This window comes from Trichosporon asahii (genome assembly GCF_000293215.1).
Source record: "Trichosporon asahii var. asahii CBS 2479 unplaced genomic scaffold scaffold00009, whole genome shotgun sequence".
Taxonomy (NCBI): Eukaryota; Fungi; Basidiomycota; class Tremellomycetes; order Trichosporonales; family Trichosporonaceae; genus Trichosporon; species Trichosporon asahii.
In genome coordinates this window covers 1142660-1160597 of record NW_014040915.1, presented here as the reverse complement: position 1 = coordinate 1160597, position 17938 = coordinate 1142660, and the positions used below count along the sequence as shown (strand labels likewise).

Below are 17938 nucleotides of genomic sequence, written 5' to 3'. Positions count from 1 at the left end.
AGGGGGAGGAGGAGGCGAGGGCGACGTCGAAGTCGTGCTCGGCTCAGGAGGGGGAGGGGGAGGAGTGGACGAAGTCGAGGTAGTCGAGGGCTCCGGAGGCGGAGGCGGCGGCTCAGTCGAAGTCGAAGTCGGCTCAGGCGACGGCGAAGGCGAGCTTGAGCTCGGCTCCGGTGACGGTTCCGGCGACGGCTCGACGGTACTCGACGACGTCGGGGTATACGTAGAAGTCTCCTCCGTACTAGGAGGAGGGGTATAAGACGAGGTCTCCTCCGTGCTGGTGGGGCTCGGACTAGGTGAGTTGGAAATCGTTGCCTGAGGAGCGGGGCCACCTCCGGCGCCGCCACACTCCTTCGGGCAGTAAACACAGTTTCCGATGAACTCGTGGAAGCTCTCCTGGATGCCCTCGAGGCCGTCCGTGATCGGGTTACCGCGGAAGACTTCGTAGAGTCCATGTCCGAGAACAGGGAACGTGCAACAGCGCTTGCTATGTGTCGGGCAGTTTGGACCAGCCGAGGATGTCGGTGAAGGCGAGCCGGCGGAGGCTTCGGCCGCCACAGGACCCGCACCCGCCTTGGCGACGGCGCCGTCCGGACCCGCAGACGCATAGGCCTGCGTGTCGCCTGCGCCGGCACTACCGGCCGCGCCGTTGCCATCAGCACTGCCACCAGCCCAAGCGCCGCCAGTCGAAGAGGCCGCTGGCGGAGACGCGTCCCCTCCGGCAGTCGCAGAACACCGGATTGGGGGCGAGTTCAGCACAGACGACATTGACTCGCACTCCGCATCATTGTTACAGTGGCAGTAGCCGTCTCCTCCGTTGACGGCGGACTCGGGGGTAATGCTTGAATCCTGCGCCCTGTCCTTGCCAACACCGAGGATGTTGCCAATGATGCCTCGCGGCTCTTCATGGAGGATATGGGGAAAGCCGGCGCGGGCTAATCGGAGGTGAGGGAAGTGGTCGAGAGCGAAAGCCATGTTTTTGGTGGTAGAGTGTCGGGTCGGGAGAGGTTGTCGAGGGGTCGAAGGGGAAGGGGTCAGTCAGTATAGGTCGAAAGGGCGCGAAAGGTGTCGGTGAAGGTCGACGAGGTCGTGTCGGTACGTTTGGTTTGTCGGATTATGCGGGGTCGAAAGAAGAAAAGGAGTTCGACCAGACTCGCTGTCCTTCCTTCGAGTGACCCACAGACGGTGGGGATGTCGAATCCGGACGTCGAAGAAACAGAGAAAGTAAAGGTGGTAAACGAGTGACGACGAGCAAGAAGAGACGAGATTATCACGTCGCCGACGTGATGAGGAGGATAATGATGGAGAGGAGAACGAAGTTGGAATCAACTGCAAAGCGCACAGCGCACTGGGTTCGACCAACAGAGGAGGAGAGGAAGTGAGGTGCCAGGTCCAGAGTCTGTTTCTCTCTCACCAAGGGGTCGCGGGCCTGGGGTGTGTTACAGCACGCGTGCTGTCCGCGAGAAGGTCCCACAGCGGGCATCCATGCAAAAGCGAGCGACGAAAGACACTGAGATAGAGGGTGAAGGGCATCTGGTGGCCGACCCTGCAGGTCGAGGTCCCGCAAGGGTACCTGGTTGAGGGCTCTTCTGGGGTGTTTAAGCAGGACGAGGCCAGCGTGCCAGGCGATGAATTACGAGAGCTGAAAGGGTCCAATGTTTAACATGCGGATAACGTAGGGGTAGGCTCAGACTTACGACAGCCTCGACCACGGACGCGTCTCGGCTACAGTGCACCGCGCGCTATTCTAGGGCGAGGGTGTGCTAGAGAATAAGCTTCAGTTCCGAGTCTTGCACGTCCTGAGCGCTCCGCTGGGCTAGTAGCTGCACCAGGCGAGCATCTGAGAGCAGGCTGGACCTTTGCTCAGACTTTGTTACAGGCACCACTGAATTCGTCCTGTCCATTGCATCGCCGGCCAAACAGGACGCCACACGGCATGCTGGGGTGCATGTCCCAGACCGCCAAGGGGGGGAAAGGCGCCAAAGGTGACTTTCAGCGCATCAGCGACCCTCAGCGGCCTGGGGGTGGCTTACCTCACCCTGTGCCAGGCCGTGCACTGGGGGCACAGGTTCTGACAGTAAACATCGCTCCTTGCATTCTTTTCTTGGATCGAAGCGCGCTGCAGAACACAGCTGGATTCTGTGCGGTCCGCCGGCTGCGGGGTGGCTGTGGGCGCCGCTTCATACGAGGGTGCAGTGGGCTGTAGTGGGCGGAGGACGGTCAGGCGCAGCTCAACACCCATGCACAGACCCCCGACGATCTTAGACCGGCATTCAGAGTCCTCAGAGGCTGGAGCCTCTTACGTGTTTCTTACTCTGTAATGAATGGGGCAGCAAGCACCCTCGATACCAAGCTCCAAGGCTCAAACCTGAACAAGCATACCAGCGATATCATACAACCACCTCCAGTCCTCGCTCTTATTGTAGTGGGAATATCCCAGATAAACCAAAGTTTTCAGCTGCCAGCGTGTGGCACAACTTGGCTCTGCTCGTGGTGATAGAGTTCGATCGACGAGAAGGTCCTCACGTCGCATACCGAGGTTCTCAATGGCATCACAGAGCGCAGAACAACCCTAGCTAGCGATCGTCGGAGCGCTGCTCGCTCGGCGAAGGCGGTCAGCAACATCCTCACTCGCTCATCATCCTCCCCTACAGTGCAGATGTAACGTGCGCAAACAAACAAGGCTCACTCGTCGTGCCCGGTGCCGGGAACGTAATCGCGAAGCTCAAACCCAGGCACACAGAACCAGACAGGAATAGACTCAGTGGAAAGTCTTCGCATACCAAGCCTACTCGCAGATATGCATTTGGGTCCGTCTACTATGATGTGCTCGGTATGCAGGTACAAACGATCACGGAGGCACTGTACGGTGCGACGGGTGTTCAGTCAAGACAGAGAATACGTCGAGGATCGAGGACGAGACCACGACGCCGCGGAGCTCTGAGACAGAGAGAGGTACGAGCGCCACACAAGCACGCGCGTGCATGTGCATGGTCGACGCAATTGTGTTGACGGTCCAGAAGTTCTCACTCTCAAGGGAAGCTGAGGGAAGGCAAAAGGATGAGAAAGGGTGAGGTGATGCTCGCCCGTCCGAGCCCGTCCAAAATGACCCAATGCATGGACCAGATTCAGGTATGCGCGCAAATCTTGAGCATGCGCGAGTGACTTCTCAAAGAGCAAAGACCCGGAGCGTTACATTTGACTAGTCGTGAGACACAATTGGGCTAAGGGAGAAAGAGCCTGGTCATAAAGGTACCGAGGTCGTCTCGGTGCTCTTGCATTCTGGTGGAGACGCGTACGTCGCTCTCTGGAACTGTTCTGTGTATTCTCCCGGGAGTGCAAGGCGCGCTACGGCTAGGCAAGTCCTGGATCCAGGCGTACCGAGGCGCGATCTGCGCTCTGCGGTCCTCAACTCGACATTCGTCATTCCGGGCGCCGATGCGGGTGCTTTCCAGGATCATTCTGGCCCGGAAGACGCGCAATTCAGACACAAGGATGGACGCGAGTACAGTGCGACACGGAAGGAGAAGACAGGAGAAGACTCGAGGAACGAGGGCCCCATGTGCAGCTGGTACACGCTGAAGACGACGTACGTGAGTCAGCTCGTACCACAAAAGTCAACAGTGGAGCGCGAGGGGAACAAGGGGGTCGACTTCTCGACCGGGTGCCTCTGACCTCAACAGCTCCAAGCGTGCGTGCATGTGTCGATCCGGATCAATGGGGCGGCAACATAAGAGCTGCCCATGATCCCATGCAGATTCGCGAGAAGAGAGGCTAGAGAGGAGAAACAGCACAATCCCAGCGAAAGCTTAAGCCGGGTCCATGCTTCCCGCGCAAGCCGTATCCGTTCCGGGTTCCGGACCCTTCAGGCCTGCCTCATGCCTCTTCCGGAAGACGCGCCACCCGTCTGGATCAGCGCACAGCGTGCAGTGATTGCAGTGACAGCCTCGGGGGATTTGCGCATGAAGCGCGTACTTCTATCAGCTGCTAGCCCTGGGGTGGTAGGTATTGCAGAGAGGAGGTGTAGGTGTGGTCCAGACTCTGAAGTGGACACCCGGGAGGTTTGCATTCTAGGTTCGTATGCTCGTGGGTCGCGCGCACTGACTGGCTGCCTTTTCGACTCTTGAGTCAGCGTGGTAACTCCCGAAGCGCGCCCCGGCCCCGGCACCTATGTCTTGAACTCTCTGCGAGCGCGTGTGCTGGCGGGCGTCCGCGTCAGGCTGTCACTCTTCGGTGACACCTCTGCTACTCCGGTTCGTCCTTCCGCGAGTCAGTGGCGTCCGGCACGTTCTCGGGCCGTTTGGAGGCTTGAGGGTGCCATGGTCGCGCTTGTAGCTCCCGGGACATTCTGAATGGGCGTCGTGATCGCCAATACGACCTCTCCATACGTACATTCTCTACGTTCTACCCCAGGGGTCCAACGGTTGTTCCTTGCTTTCGTCGATCGCCTGGAGCAGTAACAATGTCCAAGAATGTTGCATGCAAGTCTTCTACCGGCACAGGCCGCAAGCAGACAGGTTACAGTTGTACACTGATACAAAGAGTCCTAATCATCTCCTCTCTCCTTCAGCACGAATTGTCTAAAGCATTTAATGAATGACTGAATGTCTGTTCTCCTCTTTTGCTCCTCTCGTACACGCCCTCACTAGCGTACACTCTCACACTCCTCTGATACACGGTTTCACGAACACAGGTCTAGCTCAGTCGCCTGCTCTTCTAGCGCAGCCGCTGCTTGCGGGGAATGTTGCCACCCTCTCCGAGCACGTTGACTCTCGGGATATCGCTGCTGGTGCTGTCTATCCGCTTGTTCTTGGGGCGCTTGCCGTTCATCGAATTGACGAGGGGTCCCCTGTCCTCGACGGCCGTGCTCGAGCTGCTAGCCGTGCGCGATAACGGGGGCAGGGAGGCTGCCGGCCGCAGCTCCGGCCTCGATACCTTCGACTCCTTCAGCTCACGAGGCGGCGCGGGCGGGTCAGCGGGAGACCGGGGGCGGCTGCCTGAGGACTGAGCCGAGCGTCCTGATGCAGCAGAGATAGCGGATGTTCCAGAGGCAGCGGAGACAGCAGAGCCAACACTAACGGCGCTGGTGTGCGAGACGTCCGCGTCATCGTCGCCGGAGAAGGAACGCTTCAACGGCGACGCTATGACCGGTGGCGCGCTGCGGAAGCCGCGCAGGAGCATCTCGCGCGGACCGGTCCGCTCCCAGCTCGGAATCGCCCACTGCTTCTTGCGCGGCGTCGAGCCAGTCGGCTCGTCCTGGCGCAGATTGGACAGGAATGCGTCGGTGGCGTCGGTGATCTCGTCGATCTTGCGCTTCGCCGAGCTGTGAGCTTGGGCTGAGGCTTCGGACGAAGTGGCGTGCTGCACGTTAGTGTGGAAGGTAGAGAGTGCGGTGAACTTACTGAATCGAGTAGAGTCGAAGTGAGCGTGGCAATGTCGTCCGCGCCCGCGCGAACTCGGCTGCTCGACAGCTGGAAGCTTGCCTGGCCGTTCGACTGAAGGGAGGCAATGGTGTCGGCCTGCTCCTGTGCCTTCTCGGTCACACTCGTCTCGACTGTCCTGTCAGTTTTCGTGCCTCGACCATGTCACTCACTTCCTTCAGCCTGCTCCGTGATGAGGCCGCAGTAGTCCTCAATGCTCTCGACGTGAATGCGCGCCTGCTCACTCGCCTCGGACGCATACTCTTCGAGACTGGCCTGAAGACCGCGCTCGGCGTCGGCGATGGCGCGCTGGCCGTTGTCGCGCTGGCCCTGGAAAGCGTCCTTCTGCGTGGCAATTTGGCGAGAGAACGTCTCCATTGACGCCGCGCCCTTGTCAATGGCTGCGGACTGCGACACCTTGAACGCCTGCACCTCGCGGAGACCCGCGTCGTTGCCAGCCTGGATCTTGCCGATTGCGGAGCGCAGGCTCGTGTTCTGCGCATCTGTGGCGCCCGTGATGAGGTCGGTCACGCCTGCAATCAAGTTCTCGCGTAGCTTGGCCGTCTCCGCGTCCTTGTCGATGAGGAGCTGCGTGAGTTGCTGGTTCTGCTGGCGCAAACGCGCAATCTCGGCCTCGGCGGCAGAGTTGGACTGCTGCTTTGCGGCTTGAAGCGTCTCATTCTGCGCTGTTTTCAGCGTGCGCGCAGCGGAGAGGACCGCCTCGACGACGTCGGCGGTGGAGTTGATTACGTTGCTGACAGAGGAGAGGTGCTTCTGCTGCTGCATCAAGAGCTCCTCGCCCATCTTCGTGAAGCGCTCAGTCTCAGCCTCAGCCTGCGCGCGGACGGCGGACAGCACCTCGGCTTTAACGGCGAGGATGGCGGCGGCGCGGTCGGTAGCCTGTGCGGCACCTTCCTCGGTGCTGCCCTGGAGCGTTGATACAAGCTGCTCGAAAGACTTGAAGGAAGAGTCGAGGTCCGCGAGGTGTCGCTCAGATTCCTGATGTCAGTCAATTACGTGGACGTCTCAACTCACCTGCTGCCCTCGTTGGGCGTAGTTCTTCATGTCACTCCGAATGGTGTTGCCAAACTCGGTCTGAACCGAGTGCAGTTGGGACAAGTCGCTCTGCAGTACGTGGAACAGGGAACGCATGTCCGTGCCGAAGCGAGACGACGTCTCCGAGTTACCGTCGAGGACGGACGCCATGCGCTCTACCTTGTCGTGGAGGCCGTCAACGTCGTGAACGCTATCCACTGCGACGGAGCGGAGCTCGCCAGCAACAGCGTTCAGCCTCTCCTCTCCGCGCTGGTACGCTTCGCTGACAACGCGCTCTTGGGCGAGGTCGTTTATGGCCTTGTCGACATCGACCTTGGCCTTCTCGAGCAAACCATTCAGCTGCTGCTCGGCATCGCGCGCAACCTTGAGCTCCGAATCGGTCTTGACGAAGCGGTCGGTGAGCCTCTCAAACTCGGCCTTTCGAGTCTTGAGCTCGACTTCAATGGCAGTGACGCGCTGGCGCGCCTCGTCATAGTCGCTCTTCTGGCGCTGTTGGCTTTGCTGCAGCTCCTTGTAGTTGTCAGGATCCATCCAGATGCCGTTCTTCTCGCGCGTTGCGAACAGATCGGCCTTGAGGCGCTCAATCTCGGTCAGGTACTCCTTCAGCAGACCGGCTTTCGTCATTTGCGAGTTAACCTCAGGGCGGTTCTTGATCGATTTGGCGCGCAGGGCGTAGTCGAGCGTCGAGAGTGTCTCCTCCATGTTGGACCGCGTAGGCGAGACGGTTGCGATGATGCACGTCTTTGTTTTTCCGCCGAGCGAGTCCTGCAGCAGTCGCGTGAGCTTTGACTCTCGGTACGGCACGTGGTGGCTCTTGTCAACGAGGGCGGAGATGACACGGCCGAGCGTCAGAAGAGACTGGTTGATCATGCCGGCTTCGCGAGCGCGCTTGTTCTCAGCCCCGGAGCGGCCAATGGCCTCGGATCCAGCCAAGTCAACGAGGTTGAACTTGCCGATACGGATGAGATCCTCGCCCTTGTCAGCCGAAGTTTCCTTGACCTGAACGGTGAGGGTGAAGATGGAGTGGGATCGCGACGACACCGAGTTCATTTTGGTTTCGGCCGTCTGTCTTCGCTGGGTGCCCTTGTTCAGCAGCGCCAGGCCGCCCTTGACATCGAGCACGGCGGCTTCCTCGAGACCTTGGATCATGACACCCTTCTTGTTGGCAGGATCGTCAAAGATCCTGATCTGGGACCCGCCCGTATAATCCTTGTACTCGGGCGCGAGGAGGTCGCGGAGCTCCTCGTTGTACAGCTCGACGTAGGATGCGCGGACCGCGTACTCCGGGTTCTCCGGTGCATCGAGGAGTGCGAACAGCCGGTGCAGCACTCGCGGGATGATGCCTGCCTCAGTGGACGGCTCCATCAGGGGTGTCGGATCAACGTCACCTGCCATCGTATACCTAGCTGTTAGCTCCACAGGTACTCTCTCGACTTACGTCTTGCCCGTACCCGTCTGACCATAGGCGAACATGGTGCAGTTGTAGCCGGCGAGCACCTCATCAAGCATGTTCTCCGCGACCTCTTTGAAGATCATTGTCTGGTCGGCTTCAGGTCCAAAGACCTTGTCAAAGGGATACGTCTTGGTGTTTCCGCTGCCGTTGTTGTAGCTGCTAGCTGTGGTGAAGGTGGAAGCGGCAGCCGCGGCTGCGACGGGTGTCGTCTCGACGGTGATGTTCTTGCTGAGTGGTCCGCCCGTGGTGGTGATGACAGGTGTCGCCTCATCAATCTCCTTCTGTGACCGCCCTCTACATCTGACGACGACGTGGATGTTTGTCTCGCTGACCTCGGAGCTGAGCTTGACAGCGTTCGGTCCGGCACTCAGCCCCGTCGTGGTCGCTCTCCTAGGCGTTCCAGGCGGCATCATGGATGACTGTGTTCGTGCGATGCGGGATCCAGAGGCTAAGGATGCTGGTCGGCTGGCTGTGCGCCCTATAGGTTGTCGGCGCGACATGGTGAGTAGTTCTCGCGGGGGGGGGGGTGGATGGGGGGTGGTTGTTTGTGTCTGGGAAAGAAGTCAATCGCGCTGGGTTTGTTGACAACAATAATCAGCGCCAACGGGCGGGGGCATATTGACACCACGTGACTCCCACGCAAATGCTGGATGACGGGTTTAGAGCCATGTGGCAGATAACCCGGGCGTGGTTGGCTGTCGCTAGAGCCTCGGTAATACCCTCTCCCGACGACCGAGTGACGTTTGTTTCCTCGCTCTCACAATCTTCGACGTTTCTCGCCGTCACATCGACCAGCGACCAGCGACTCCACAATGTACACACGCCGCCTGACTGCCAGCGTCAACGCAGCGCGAGCCTTGCGATCTGCCCGTGCGGCTACCCCCGCCGTGCGCCCGACACCGCGAGCTGTTGCAGCTCAGACGCAGCGCCCGACGCAGACACGTTCGCTGCAGACCTCGGCGCCGCTGCTGGATCTGCACGCGCAGGCGCAGGACGTGGTGACCGACGATGCTAAGAGTGGCATGGGATCGCACGCTGCCGCTGAGAAGAAGATGCAGGACGCCGAGGCCGCGGCGTCGTTCTCTGGTGCGTTACCCGTAACGACGCGGAGGTGGGCAGCGTCGCTGCCTCCGCTCTGTCTAGCTGAGGGTCCGGTATTCCGAAGCTGACCTCAGACCCGATGACGCGGTACGAGTACCTTGTGCGAACGGGGGTGCTGCGCGCCGACCCGTACCAGAAGGAGATCATCCAGAAGCTGCAGGACTTCCACGAGGAACTGAGGCACTACGACCCCGGACCGATCCCAGACGGAGATACAAAGGTGGAGCCGAGCTTCGTAAGTTAGACTTCTTCTGCCCCAACTCACTCCCAGTTCGGCAAGTTCTTCACGCGCACGCAGCCGGACCACGAGCCGATCATCCCCCTCGAGCAGGTCCCGAAAGGTCTGTACCTCTACGGCTCCGTGGGCACGGGCAAGACGATGTTGATGGACCTGTTCCACTCGACGCTGCCGCAGCAGTTCCGGAAGGGGGGCAAGTACGGGAGTACGCGTGTGCACTTCCACGCCTTCATGATCGAGGTGATGAAGCGCATGCACGCCGTGACGGAGAAGTATGCGGCGGAGGGAGACGGGAAGCGGGACGCGATGCCCGAGGTCGCGCGCAGCATTGCGGCCGACGGGCGCGTACTCTGTTTCGACGAGTTCCAGGTCACGGACATTGTGACGGCGATGATGCTCCGCGTGCTCTTTGAGCGTCTCACGGATTTCGGCGTCGTCTCCTTCATCACGTCCAAGTGAGTACCCATCGTACCGCTTCAAAAGGTTGCGACAGTAGCTGACATCAGCCGCCACCCCGACGAGCTGTACCAGAACGGTTTGCAGCGCGAGCTCTTCATCCCTGCCATCGACCTGATCAAGGAGCGCTTCAACGTTGTCGACCTCGACAGTGGCACCGATTACCGCAAGATCCCCCGAACCCTGACCAAGGTGTACTACCACCCTCTGGGTCCGGAGACGACCTCGGAGATGGACAAGCTGTTCAACGGGCTGGCATCCGCCGACGTTGACCCCGAGATCCGTCTCGGCCGCAAGCTCTCTCTGTGGGGCCGTGAGGTCGCCGTGCCGGAGAGCTCCGGCCACGTCGCGCGCTTCACGTTCGACGACCTGTGCAACCGCCCCCTGTCCGCCAGTGACTATCTCGAGATCACGAAGAACTTCCACACCATCTTCGTCGAGGACATTCCCAAGCTCACTCTGTCTGAACGCGACCAGGCGCGGCGCTTCATCACCTTTGTCGACGCAGCGTACGAGATGAAGGTCAAGCTGTTCGCATCGAGCGACGGACCGCTGTACACGATCTTCAGCGCGGATGACCCGGAAACGCAGCACGCCGTGACGCAGAAGCTGCAGGAGATGGGCGCGCCGACGGACGCCAACATCAACCACGAGCTGTTCTCGAGCGACGAGGAGCTGTTCGCGTTCGCGCGCTGTGTCTCGCGTCTCACGCAGATGGCGACCAAGGAGTGGGCCGACGAGTGCTCTGCCGCGCATCCTGATGAGTTCAAGTAGACACCCCGACCGAAGGCCGAGGGCCGGGGGTCGAGGGCCGGGGGTCGAGGGCCGGGGGTCGAGGGCCGGGGGTCGAGGGCCGGGGGAGTGCTGGGTCCGCTATAGGTCGCCACTGCCATGGCCCACCGCCCGCCTCCACCCGTCCTCTGCTCGTTGGCACCTACAGAAGGGACGCTGAGCTGCTGAGTTGCTAAGCTTCGGCGCGCATACTGGCGAGGGCGACCCGACCCAGCGGCCAGATAGCGGAGGGCAGGCAGTTGAGGCGGAGCGAACAATAATGGACATCTTGGAGTCACCCACCCCGGCCCTTGCGCCGCGTGGCTGACGTTGTACACACTAGACAAGCTAGATAGAAGCAACATGCATTGGTTTGGGTTACGATTGCAGTGTGCACGGGTCGAGCGGGCGCGAAAGCGCGAGCGCGTGCGCGGTGATCCGTCCTCCACCTTTTCTCCGACAGAGGAGAGGGGAGAGGGCGAGATCGGTGGGTTAGGTTTATAGAATGTGACTAGTTGGTGTATAGGCTACGAGGATAATGCTGGGAGTGAGAGAGTGGGGAGTTGGGTGTGGTGGACGGGGCGTGCGAGACGTCGGCAACCGGTGAGCTCGGAGATGGAGGATACCTCACATCTTCGCAGCTTTGGAGACGGCTCGGCGCTGCGTGCTCGGTCTGGGTCTGGCGCTTCCGGAATTCCGGACCAGACGACGCCGGTGGAAATCGGCGGGAGGAAAGAGTGAGTGATGCGCTCGCTACACGAGACTCTCCTCGGCGAGCCAGCGCTCACACGGCCGCGTGTCGATCCACCCACTTGTCCAGTCGACGAGCGTCCACAGCAGGCCGTGCGTGAGCATGCTGCGGATCATGCTAACGCCCAAGCCGCGATACAGCCGCGCCACGCCCGTGAGCAGCGGTTTCGGGTGTGCCGGGTCTGTACCCCGCACAAGGCGCAGGAACTGGGTCAGCGGTGTCCGCGCGGGGAGGGACGAGAGCGCGCGTTGTTGCGCTTTCGTCTTGATCGCCTGGATGTCAGCTTCAACGAAACTCTTCAGCGAGCTGAGCTCTGTTGGCTCTGTTGGCTCTACTGGCTCGTGTCGACCAAGCGAGAGCTCCCTCGCTTCGCTCGGTCGCTCTGTCACTCACATCCACGGGGTAGATCAGCGCCCAGCTCGTGACTCCCGCCAGACTTCCACAGAGAAACGGCACGAGCTGGACAGGCAGCCATCCCCTCGCCCACTCGGGGAGTTCCCCTTGTTCCCCGCTCACGCCGCTCATGCCCCCTCCTCCCCTTCGTCCAAGCCAATGCCGCATCACGTCATACTCTGCAAAGTAGAGTGCCGTGCCCATCGTGTCGCGCACAAAGTGCAGCCGGAAGCCCGTCCACAGCCCCAAGGGGCCAGACTTGTCCACAATCAGCTTGACGGCCTGCAGCGTGCTGGGCGGGACGAAGGGTGGTGGTTTCTTCGCCGCGGTGGCTGGGGCTGCTCGCGCAGACTCGGCGGCGGCTGCGGCTGCGCGGGAGGTTTCGGCCGCGGAGGTGGCTGCTGGTTGTGGTGCGGCTGAGGCGCCGGCCGGCGCAGCCTGTGCTCGGACTTTGGGCGTGGAGGAGGCAGAGCCCTCGGCCGGGCCGTACAGCTCGGGGTGGCTGTCGCGGTAGATCTGGTACTCGAGTTGTCGTCGGACCTGGCTGTCAGCTACCGGTCACCATCCTCCAGCTATGCCATCGCCCCTGTCCTCCTTCCATATCGAAACCCACCTTGACGAGCTCGAACGGCGCGCTTCCGACACAGACCACGGCTCCACTGGCCGCACCGGCCAGCAAACTCGTGAGGGCAACATCCAGCGTCGAGTCCTTGTTCAGAATACCCAGCCGGAGATTGATCCAGGGCGTCTTACCGCTCGCATCGGTCGTATTCTCGACAGTCCCCGGCTCGGAATTCAGGATCCGTTTCGTCGCGCTGTAGATGCTGAACGAGATCGTGCGCACAATGCTGATCGTGATGAGTGGGAGGGGGAAGCCACGCCAGAGTCTGACGTTAGCGGAGAGCGGAGCGCGAAGCGCGAAGCGCGGAGCGTGAGAGGCGTGGAGAGGTGCACGCGATAGCGTGCGGAGCAGCGGGCGACGGGGCGGAGGCTGGTTTGCGATGTAGTCCAGAGCACCGAGAGTTGGGCGACATAGAGGGCTGGTCGGAACCGACCCAGATACGCCAAGGGGAGAAGGCTGCAGATCAATCGGGTCGATCAAACCTGGCATCCTTCATTTACGTCGCTTCTGGACACAACGCCCAGAACCGCGCCGCAGTGCGTTCTTCTCGGCACACAGGACAGCTCGGCACGCAAACAACCAGCCAGCGTACAACGCTCTATGGTCATGCGCTAGGCGGCCAAAAGCCATACAGCCTCGCGCCTCGCCTCGGAGCGCTAACGTGCTCCTCAGCTCGACACGGTACTCACCCACCAACACCCTCCTCCTTGATGACCTCGCGCGCGAGTCGGGGGATGGTCAGGTTCTCGCGCGAGCTCTGCAGTCGGGACTTGAGCGAGTCGAGCTAAATGCGAGCGTCAGCGAGCGTTTCGTGAGAGCGAGTGCGAGCGAAGCGAGCAGGAGCGGGAGGAGTAGAGCGTACCGAGCGAGAGTGGGAGTGGGAGGAGAAGCAGAACGGAGAGTAAGATGGGGGAGAGGAGCACACTTACGGGAAAGCCTGCAAAGGTGGATACAATCGACGCCGTCGTGGCCGAGACGACCGTCTTGTGGTCTGTCCGTTAGCTCTCATTCTGCCAGCTTGAACGGGGGGTTTATCGCGTTCATCTCCGACGCATCGTTCCGCGTCCCATTCTCTTCACATATACTCGATTCCTCACGCCCACTCGGTCACTCGGTCGTCTGATACGAGCTCGGAGACAATCTCGGCGACGCTAGTGTGGGCGGAGGCGATAGAGTTGGGCCAATGACGACAGACCAATTCCACACGTCCCAAACGTTCGCCGAGCGCTCTCGGCTCCCAAGAGGCATGGACAGGAGCTCTCGGACTTCGTCCTCGAGCCGCGAGCCGGACTCACCTATGAGCCACTGGTCCATCCCCACCGCTCGCCTCGCCCACGCCCCATCCGGCAGATTTGGGAGTGGTGGTGCCGCCTCGCTCCTTTATCATTAGCACTACACCTCCTAAAGAGACATACGGTCCCGCCATGTTCCTAGGCGTTTGTCGGCGGGGCAGCTGTTCTCCTCTTTGCGTGAGTCTGTGTTCTAGAGGCCGAAGAGCTGCGCGCGGCTGGGGACCGGAGTACCGAAGTGATCGAAGTGATAAGACGGCGAGAATAAGCAATGACAAGGGATCGGTCGGGCTGGGTGTGACTGTGGAGGGAGGATCGATGGAGTTCGCGGCCTCGCGGCTGCTCACTAGCCGACCGACCGGCGTTCCACACCGGTCGGACGGATATGTCCCCAACTTTGATTCCGCATCCTCGTTGCGGAGCTTCATTGACCCCAGGAACGCATTGCATCACCGTCATACCTCCGTACCTCCTCCCTTGCATGCCCCGTGATCAGCTGACGTCTTGGCCGGCAGCTGGGAATGCGGATGCTCCACACGCTGAGATCAAATGGGAATAACATATCCGGCCCTGCTTGCGTCTACGGCCGGAGTAATAGATAACGGTATAGATGTAAAACTACGAACTACGGATCGCACAACTACGGACTGAGTGTCGGCGAGCAGGATTGCTCTCAGTCCATAGCTCTCGCTCCACCCTCGGCGCGGCGCGCCTCGGGTTCACTTCTGAATCGTCGCCGTGTTCGCCTTGCCCTTCTCCTTGGCCACCGTCTCCCTTGCCTCAATCCGGTCCAGCGCAACCTGGCGGATGCGGTCGCGGTGCTCCCTCCATCCGCCAAACATCTCGTCAAATTCAGTCTGCACCTCGGCAATGGCGACCTTGGCCTTCTGCTGCACCTCCTTCAGCTTCTTGCCCGGCTCGGACGTCTCGATCTTGTTCTTCCAGCTCTCGACGTCGCGCTTCAGGCCCTTGTAGCCCGCCCACTCCCTGTTACTCGTGTCGGCCTTGGCTGTGAGACGCTTGCCGAGGCTCTCGACCTCATGCTCGAGCTTGTTGAGCTCGGCCTTGGCGGAGTCGATCGCGCCCTTGGCCGGGTCCGCGATCCGGTCCTGGTACGACGCAACGCCGTGGCGCACAGTCTGCAGAACCTTGGACACCTTGGCGTCGCTCATGCGCACGCTCTCCGCGACCTGGTCGCGCGTGAGCGTCTTCGAGTTCGAGTACAGACGGTCCAGGCCGTTGAACATGCGCGTGATCTCGCGGTCCAGGCTCTGCACGCCGATCGCCTGGCGCTCGGGAATGTCGTGGTCGATGAACTTTTGGTACGCCTTGACGAGCTCGCTCTGCACCTTGCCGTAGACGTTGCGGCCAGTGTTGTCAATCTTCTTCTTCAGAGCCGAGAGCTGGTCAGCGACCGCGCCGTGGTCCGTCTCGACGTCCTCCTTCGCGATGACCTTCTGAGCTCCGGGCTCGTCGGCGACGACGACAGTGGCGGTGGCAGTGGCGGTGGCCTTGGTGGCAGTGTCGGTCGCCTTCTTGACCTGCTGGGTGGCAGACTTGGCGTCCTGCTTGGCCGAGGCGGCGGAAGCCGAGGCCTTCTCGCCGGCAGAAACAGCAGAAGCCGAGGCCTTCTCGCCGGCAGACGCGACGGAAGCCTTGGCCTTCTCGCCAGCAGAGGCAACAGAGGCCTTGGCCTTGTCAGTGCCAGCGGCAGCAGCGTTGCTGACAGACGAGGCGGAAGCCTTAGCCTTGGCGGCACCAGAGGCGACAGAGGCCTTGGCGTCCTCGCCAGCCGAAGCGACAGAAGCCTTGACCTTGTCGGCAGAGGCCTTCGCCTTCTCGGCACCAACAGCGGCGGCGACGCCGGCAGCCTCGACGACGCGCTCAGCGCCCTTCTTGACCTTCTCGGCAGTGTCCTTGACATTCTTGTGCGCGGACGAGGCGGAAGCCTTGGCCTGCTCGGTGGCAGAGGCGGCGTTCTTCTTGACGCTGTCGGTGGCGTGCTCGACGTCACGCTCGACCGAGGCGGAGGAGACCCTGGCGCGGATGGAGGCGGAGGAAGCAGACGCCTTGGCCTTGAGCGATGCGGAAGAGGCGGAGGCGGCGGCGCGGATGGAAGCCGACGAGGCCTCCTTCTTGACGTGGGCGGTCGCCTTCTCGGCCTCGGTGCTGACGGACGAGGCGGAAGCCTTCAGGTGGCGGGACGCAGTAGAGGCAGTCTTGTCGGCCTCCCTGGAGATGGAAGAAACGGACGCCTTGACGTGCTCAGCAGCCGAGGCGGCGTCCTTCTTAACCTTGTCGGTGGCGCGGCGAGCCTCGGCCTCGACAGAGACGGCGGACGCCTTAACGTTCTCAGCAACGGAGGCGGCGTCCTTCTTGGCCTTGTCGGTCGCACGACGGACGACAGTCTCGGCAGACGAAGCGGAAGCCTTGAGGCTCTTCGAGATGGAGGGAGCGTCCTTCTTGGCCTTGTCGGTAGCCTTGCGGACCTCACTCTCGACAGACGAGGCGGTGGCCTTGGCACGCTTGGAGGCGTCAGAGGCATAGCTCTCAGCGACGCTGGCAGCGGTCTTCGCGTCCTTCTTCGCCTGGACAGTCGCCTTGCTGACCTGGGTGGCAGCGCTCGAAGCACTCTTCTTGGCCACGCTGGCGGCACTCTCAGCGCTCTTCTGGGCTACGCTAGCGGCGCTCTCGACGCTCTTCTTCGCCTCCTTGGCAGCCTTGGAGGCGTCGGCCTGCTGCTTCTTAGCCTCCTGCATGGCCTGCCAGTTGAGCTTCTTGTCCTGAACCCTGTCGCGAAGAGTCGAACCGCGGGACTCGGCAATGTTGCCGACGCCGGGAACGAGGTCCGAAATGAGCTGCCAGAAGTCCTTGTTCACCTGCTTCGCGTGGGGAGCGACGGCCGCAACGGCCGGGGCGACGTAGGGGGTGTAGACCTTCTCGTCAAAGGTCTTGCAGTAGGGCTGGACGGCGGCCTTAAACTTCTTGACGTGAGGGCCAACGTGCTCAGCGAGGTGGTCGTTGTAGAAGAGCTTGGCGTGCGCCTTGATGAGACGCCAGGTGCTGGCGACAAACTCGGAGATGTTGCGAACAGCCTCGCACGTCTTCGGGAGGACAGTCTTGTGGAAGTGGTAGTTGGCCTCGTGGTAGGCATACTCGACGCGGGGCTTGGAGTAAACGTAAGCCTTGTGGAGGTTCTGCTTTCCAACACGGTAGGCATGGCAGGCGTGCTTCTTGGCCTGGGCCGTGAAGTGGTGCTGCGAGGCAGTGTTGTAGTGACCCTTCAGGCTCTTGAATCCAGCGCAAGCGTGGTGCTTTCCAGCCTTGACGTGGTGCGAGAGGTGAGTGTTGTACTGGTTCTTGGCGTGGAGCGTGAGGGGCGCAGTCGCCTCGATAAACTTGGCCTTGACGTAGGGGATGTGCGGGGCAATGTACTGGCGGTACAGCTTGTTTGCTCCGCGCGAGACACGGTCCACAACAGGCTTGACGGGGCCGTTCCAGACACGGGTCGCGGCATCCTTGGTCCTGTGGTAGTGGGGCTCAATGTGCTGCTTGTAGGTCGGGTGCGAGTGAACCTTGGAGCGGACGTCTTCGATGGCGGGGTAGACGTACGGCTCGAGGACGTGAGTGTAGTACTGGTTGGCCGGGTAACAAAGGGTCTGGTGAAGCGAGTGGTGGTCATGCTTCTTGCCCAGGCCTAAGGACCTTAGCGCGTACTTGCTGAAACTGTTAGGCTCAGATGCCGGCGGGGGGCAGAGGACGGTCGAGAAGAGCGACGCTAGCAGGACGAGGGGGAGGAGCGTGACCAGGGCCACGATGGGGTTTCGTCGCTTGCTCGACTTGCGGGTCTTCTTGGTCTGCTGCTGCGGTATCTGCGGAGAAAAGATTAGCGTCCCGGCGGGTTCATGCGCCTCATAAGCGGGGGGTACTCACCGTGACCTCGAGGACCTTGCTGTCATGGCCGTGCACGCCTTGCTTCGACTGAACTTTGACGCCCTTGGCTGTCGTCTGCGTGGGGCCGTCCTAAAGTGTGAGCGAGATTTTGAGGTTGTCATGCTTACATAGAACTTTGCGGAGGAGGAGGATGAGGAGGCAGTCGGTTGACTGACGTTACGCTTGCCGGCGGATTTGGAGCCTGGCTGCCGAGCGGGCTCGCTGGCCCTCGGCTTGGACGGCATTTTGGGTGGATCGAAGGATTAGGAAGAAATCGAAGGGGTAAAGAGCGTGTGATGTGGGGTGGATGTGCCGGCGTGGCGTGGATGAAGAAGAGGGGAGAAGGAAAGTGCGATGAGGAGCGAGGGAGGGAGTAGTGGGATTGTCGTCGAAGCGCGCGTGTTGCATTGCATCCAGGAGCAGACTACGGCAATGACGAGCATGCGAGCGAGCGAGCG

General features: G+C 61.2%; 5 protein-coding genes across 5 annotated transcripts; 2 read left to right on the top strand and 3 right to left on the bottom strand.

Annotated features, from left to right (window-relative positions):
• Nucleotides 1-3110: 3110 nt before the first annotated feature.
• Nucleotides 3111-4349, top strand: A1Q1_07209 (uncharacterized protein; the record flags this gene model as incomplete). The annotated part of the gene is made up of 4 exons (XM_014327445.1): nt 3111-3129; nt 3211-3586; nt 3755-4071; nt 4126-4349. The coding sequence occupies 4 exons, from the start codon at nt 3111-3113 to the stop codon at nt 4347-4349; spliced, it is 936 nt and encodes a 311-aa protein (XP_014182920.1).
• Nucleotides 4350-4713: 364 nt separating this feature from the next.
• Nucleotides 4714-8426, bottom strand: A1Q1_07208 (microtubule motor; the record flags this gene model as incomplete). Its single annotated transcript, XM_014327444.1, has 5 exons — nt 4714-5358; nt 5400-5551; nt 5591-6407; nt 6453-7861; nt 7925-8426. The coding sequence occupies 5 exons, from the start codon at nt 8424-8426 to the stop codon at nt 4714-4716; spliced, it is 3525 nt and encodes a 1174-aa protein (XP_014182919.1).
• A 312-nt stretch (nt 8427-8738) lies between these two features.
• On the top strand, nt 8739-10495 carry A1Q1_07207 (ATPase; the record flags this gene model as incomplete). The annotated part of the gene is made up of 4 exons (XM_014327443.1): nt 8739-9012; nt 9102-9262; nt 9326-9720; nt 9772-10495. The coding sequence occupies 4 exons, from the start codon at nt 8739-8741 to the stop codon at nt 10493-10495; spliced, it is 1554 nt and encodes a 517-aa protein (XP_014182918.1).
• Nucleotides 10496-11528: 1033 nt separating this feature from the next.
• On the bottom strand, nt 11529-13975 carry A1Q1_07206 (uncharacterized protein; the record flags this gene model as incomplete). Its single annotated transcript, XM_014327442.1, has 5 exons — nt 11529-12176; nt 12250-12714; nt 12948-13042; nt 13188-13249; nt 13554-13975. The coding sequence occupies 5 exons, from the start codon at nt 13973-13975 to the stop codon at nt 11529-11531; spliced, it is 1692 nt and encodes a 563-aa protein (XP_014182917.1).
• Nucleotides 13976-14266: 291 nt separating this feature from the next.
• Nucleotides 14267-17725, bottom strand: A1Q1_07205 (uncharacterized protein; the record flags this gene model as incomplete). The annotated part of the gene is made up of 3 exons (XM_014327441.1): nt 14267-17419; nt 17481-17555; nt 17609-17725. 3 exons carry the CDS (start codon nt 17723-17725, stop codon nt 14267-14269), a joined length of 3345 nt encoding a protein of 1114 aa, XP_014182916.1.
• Nucleotides 17726-17938: the final 213 nt, after the last annotated feature.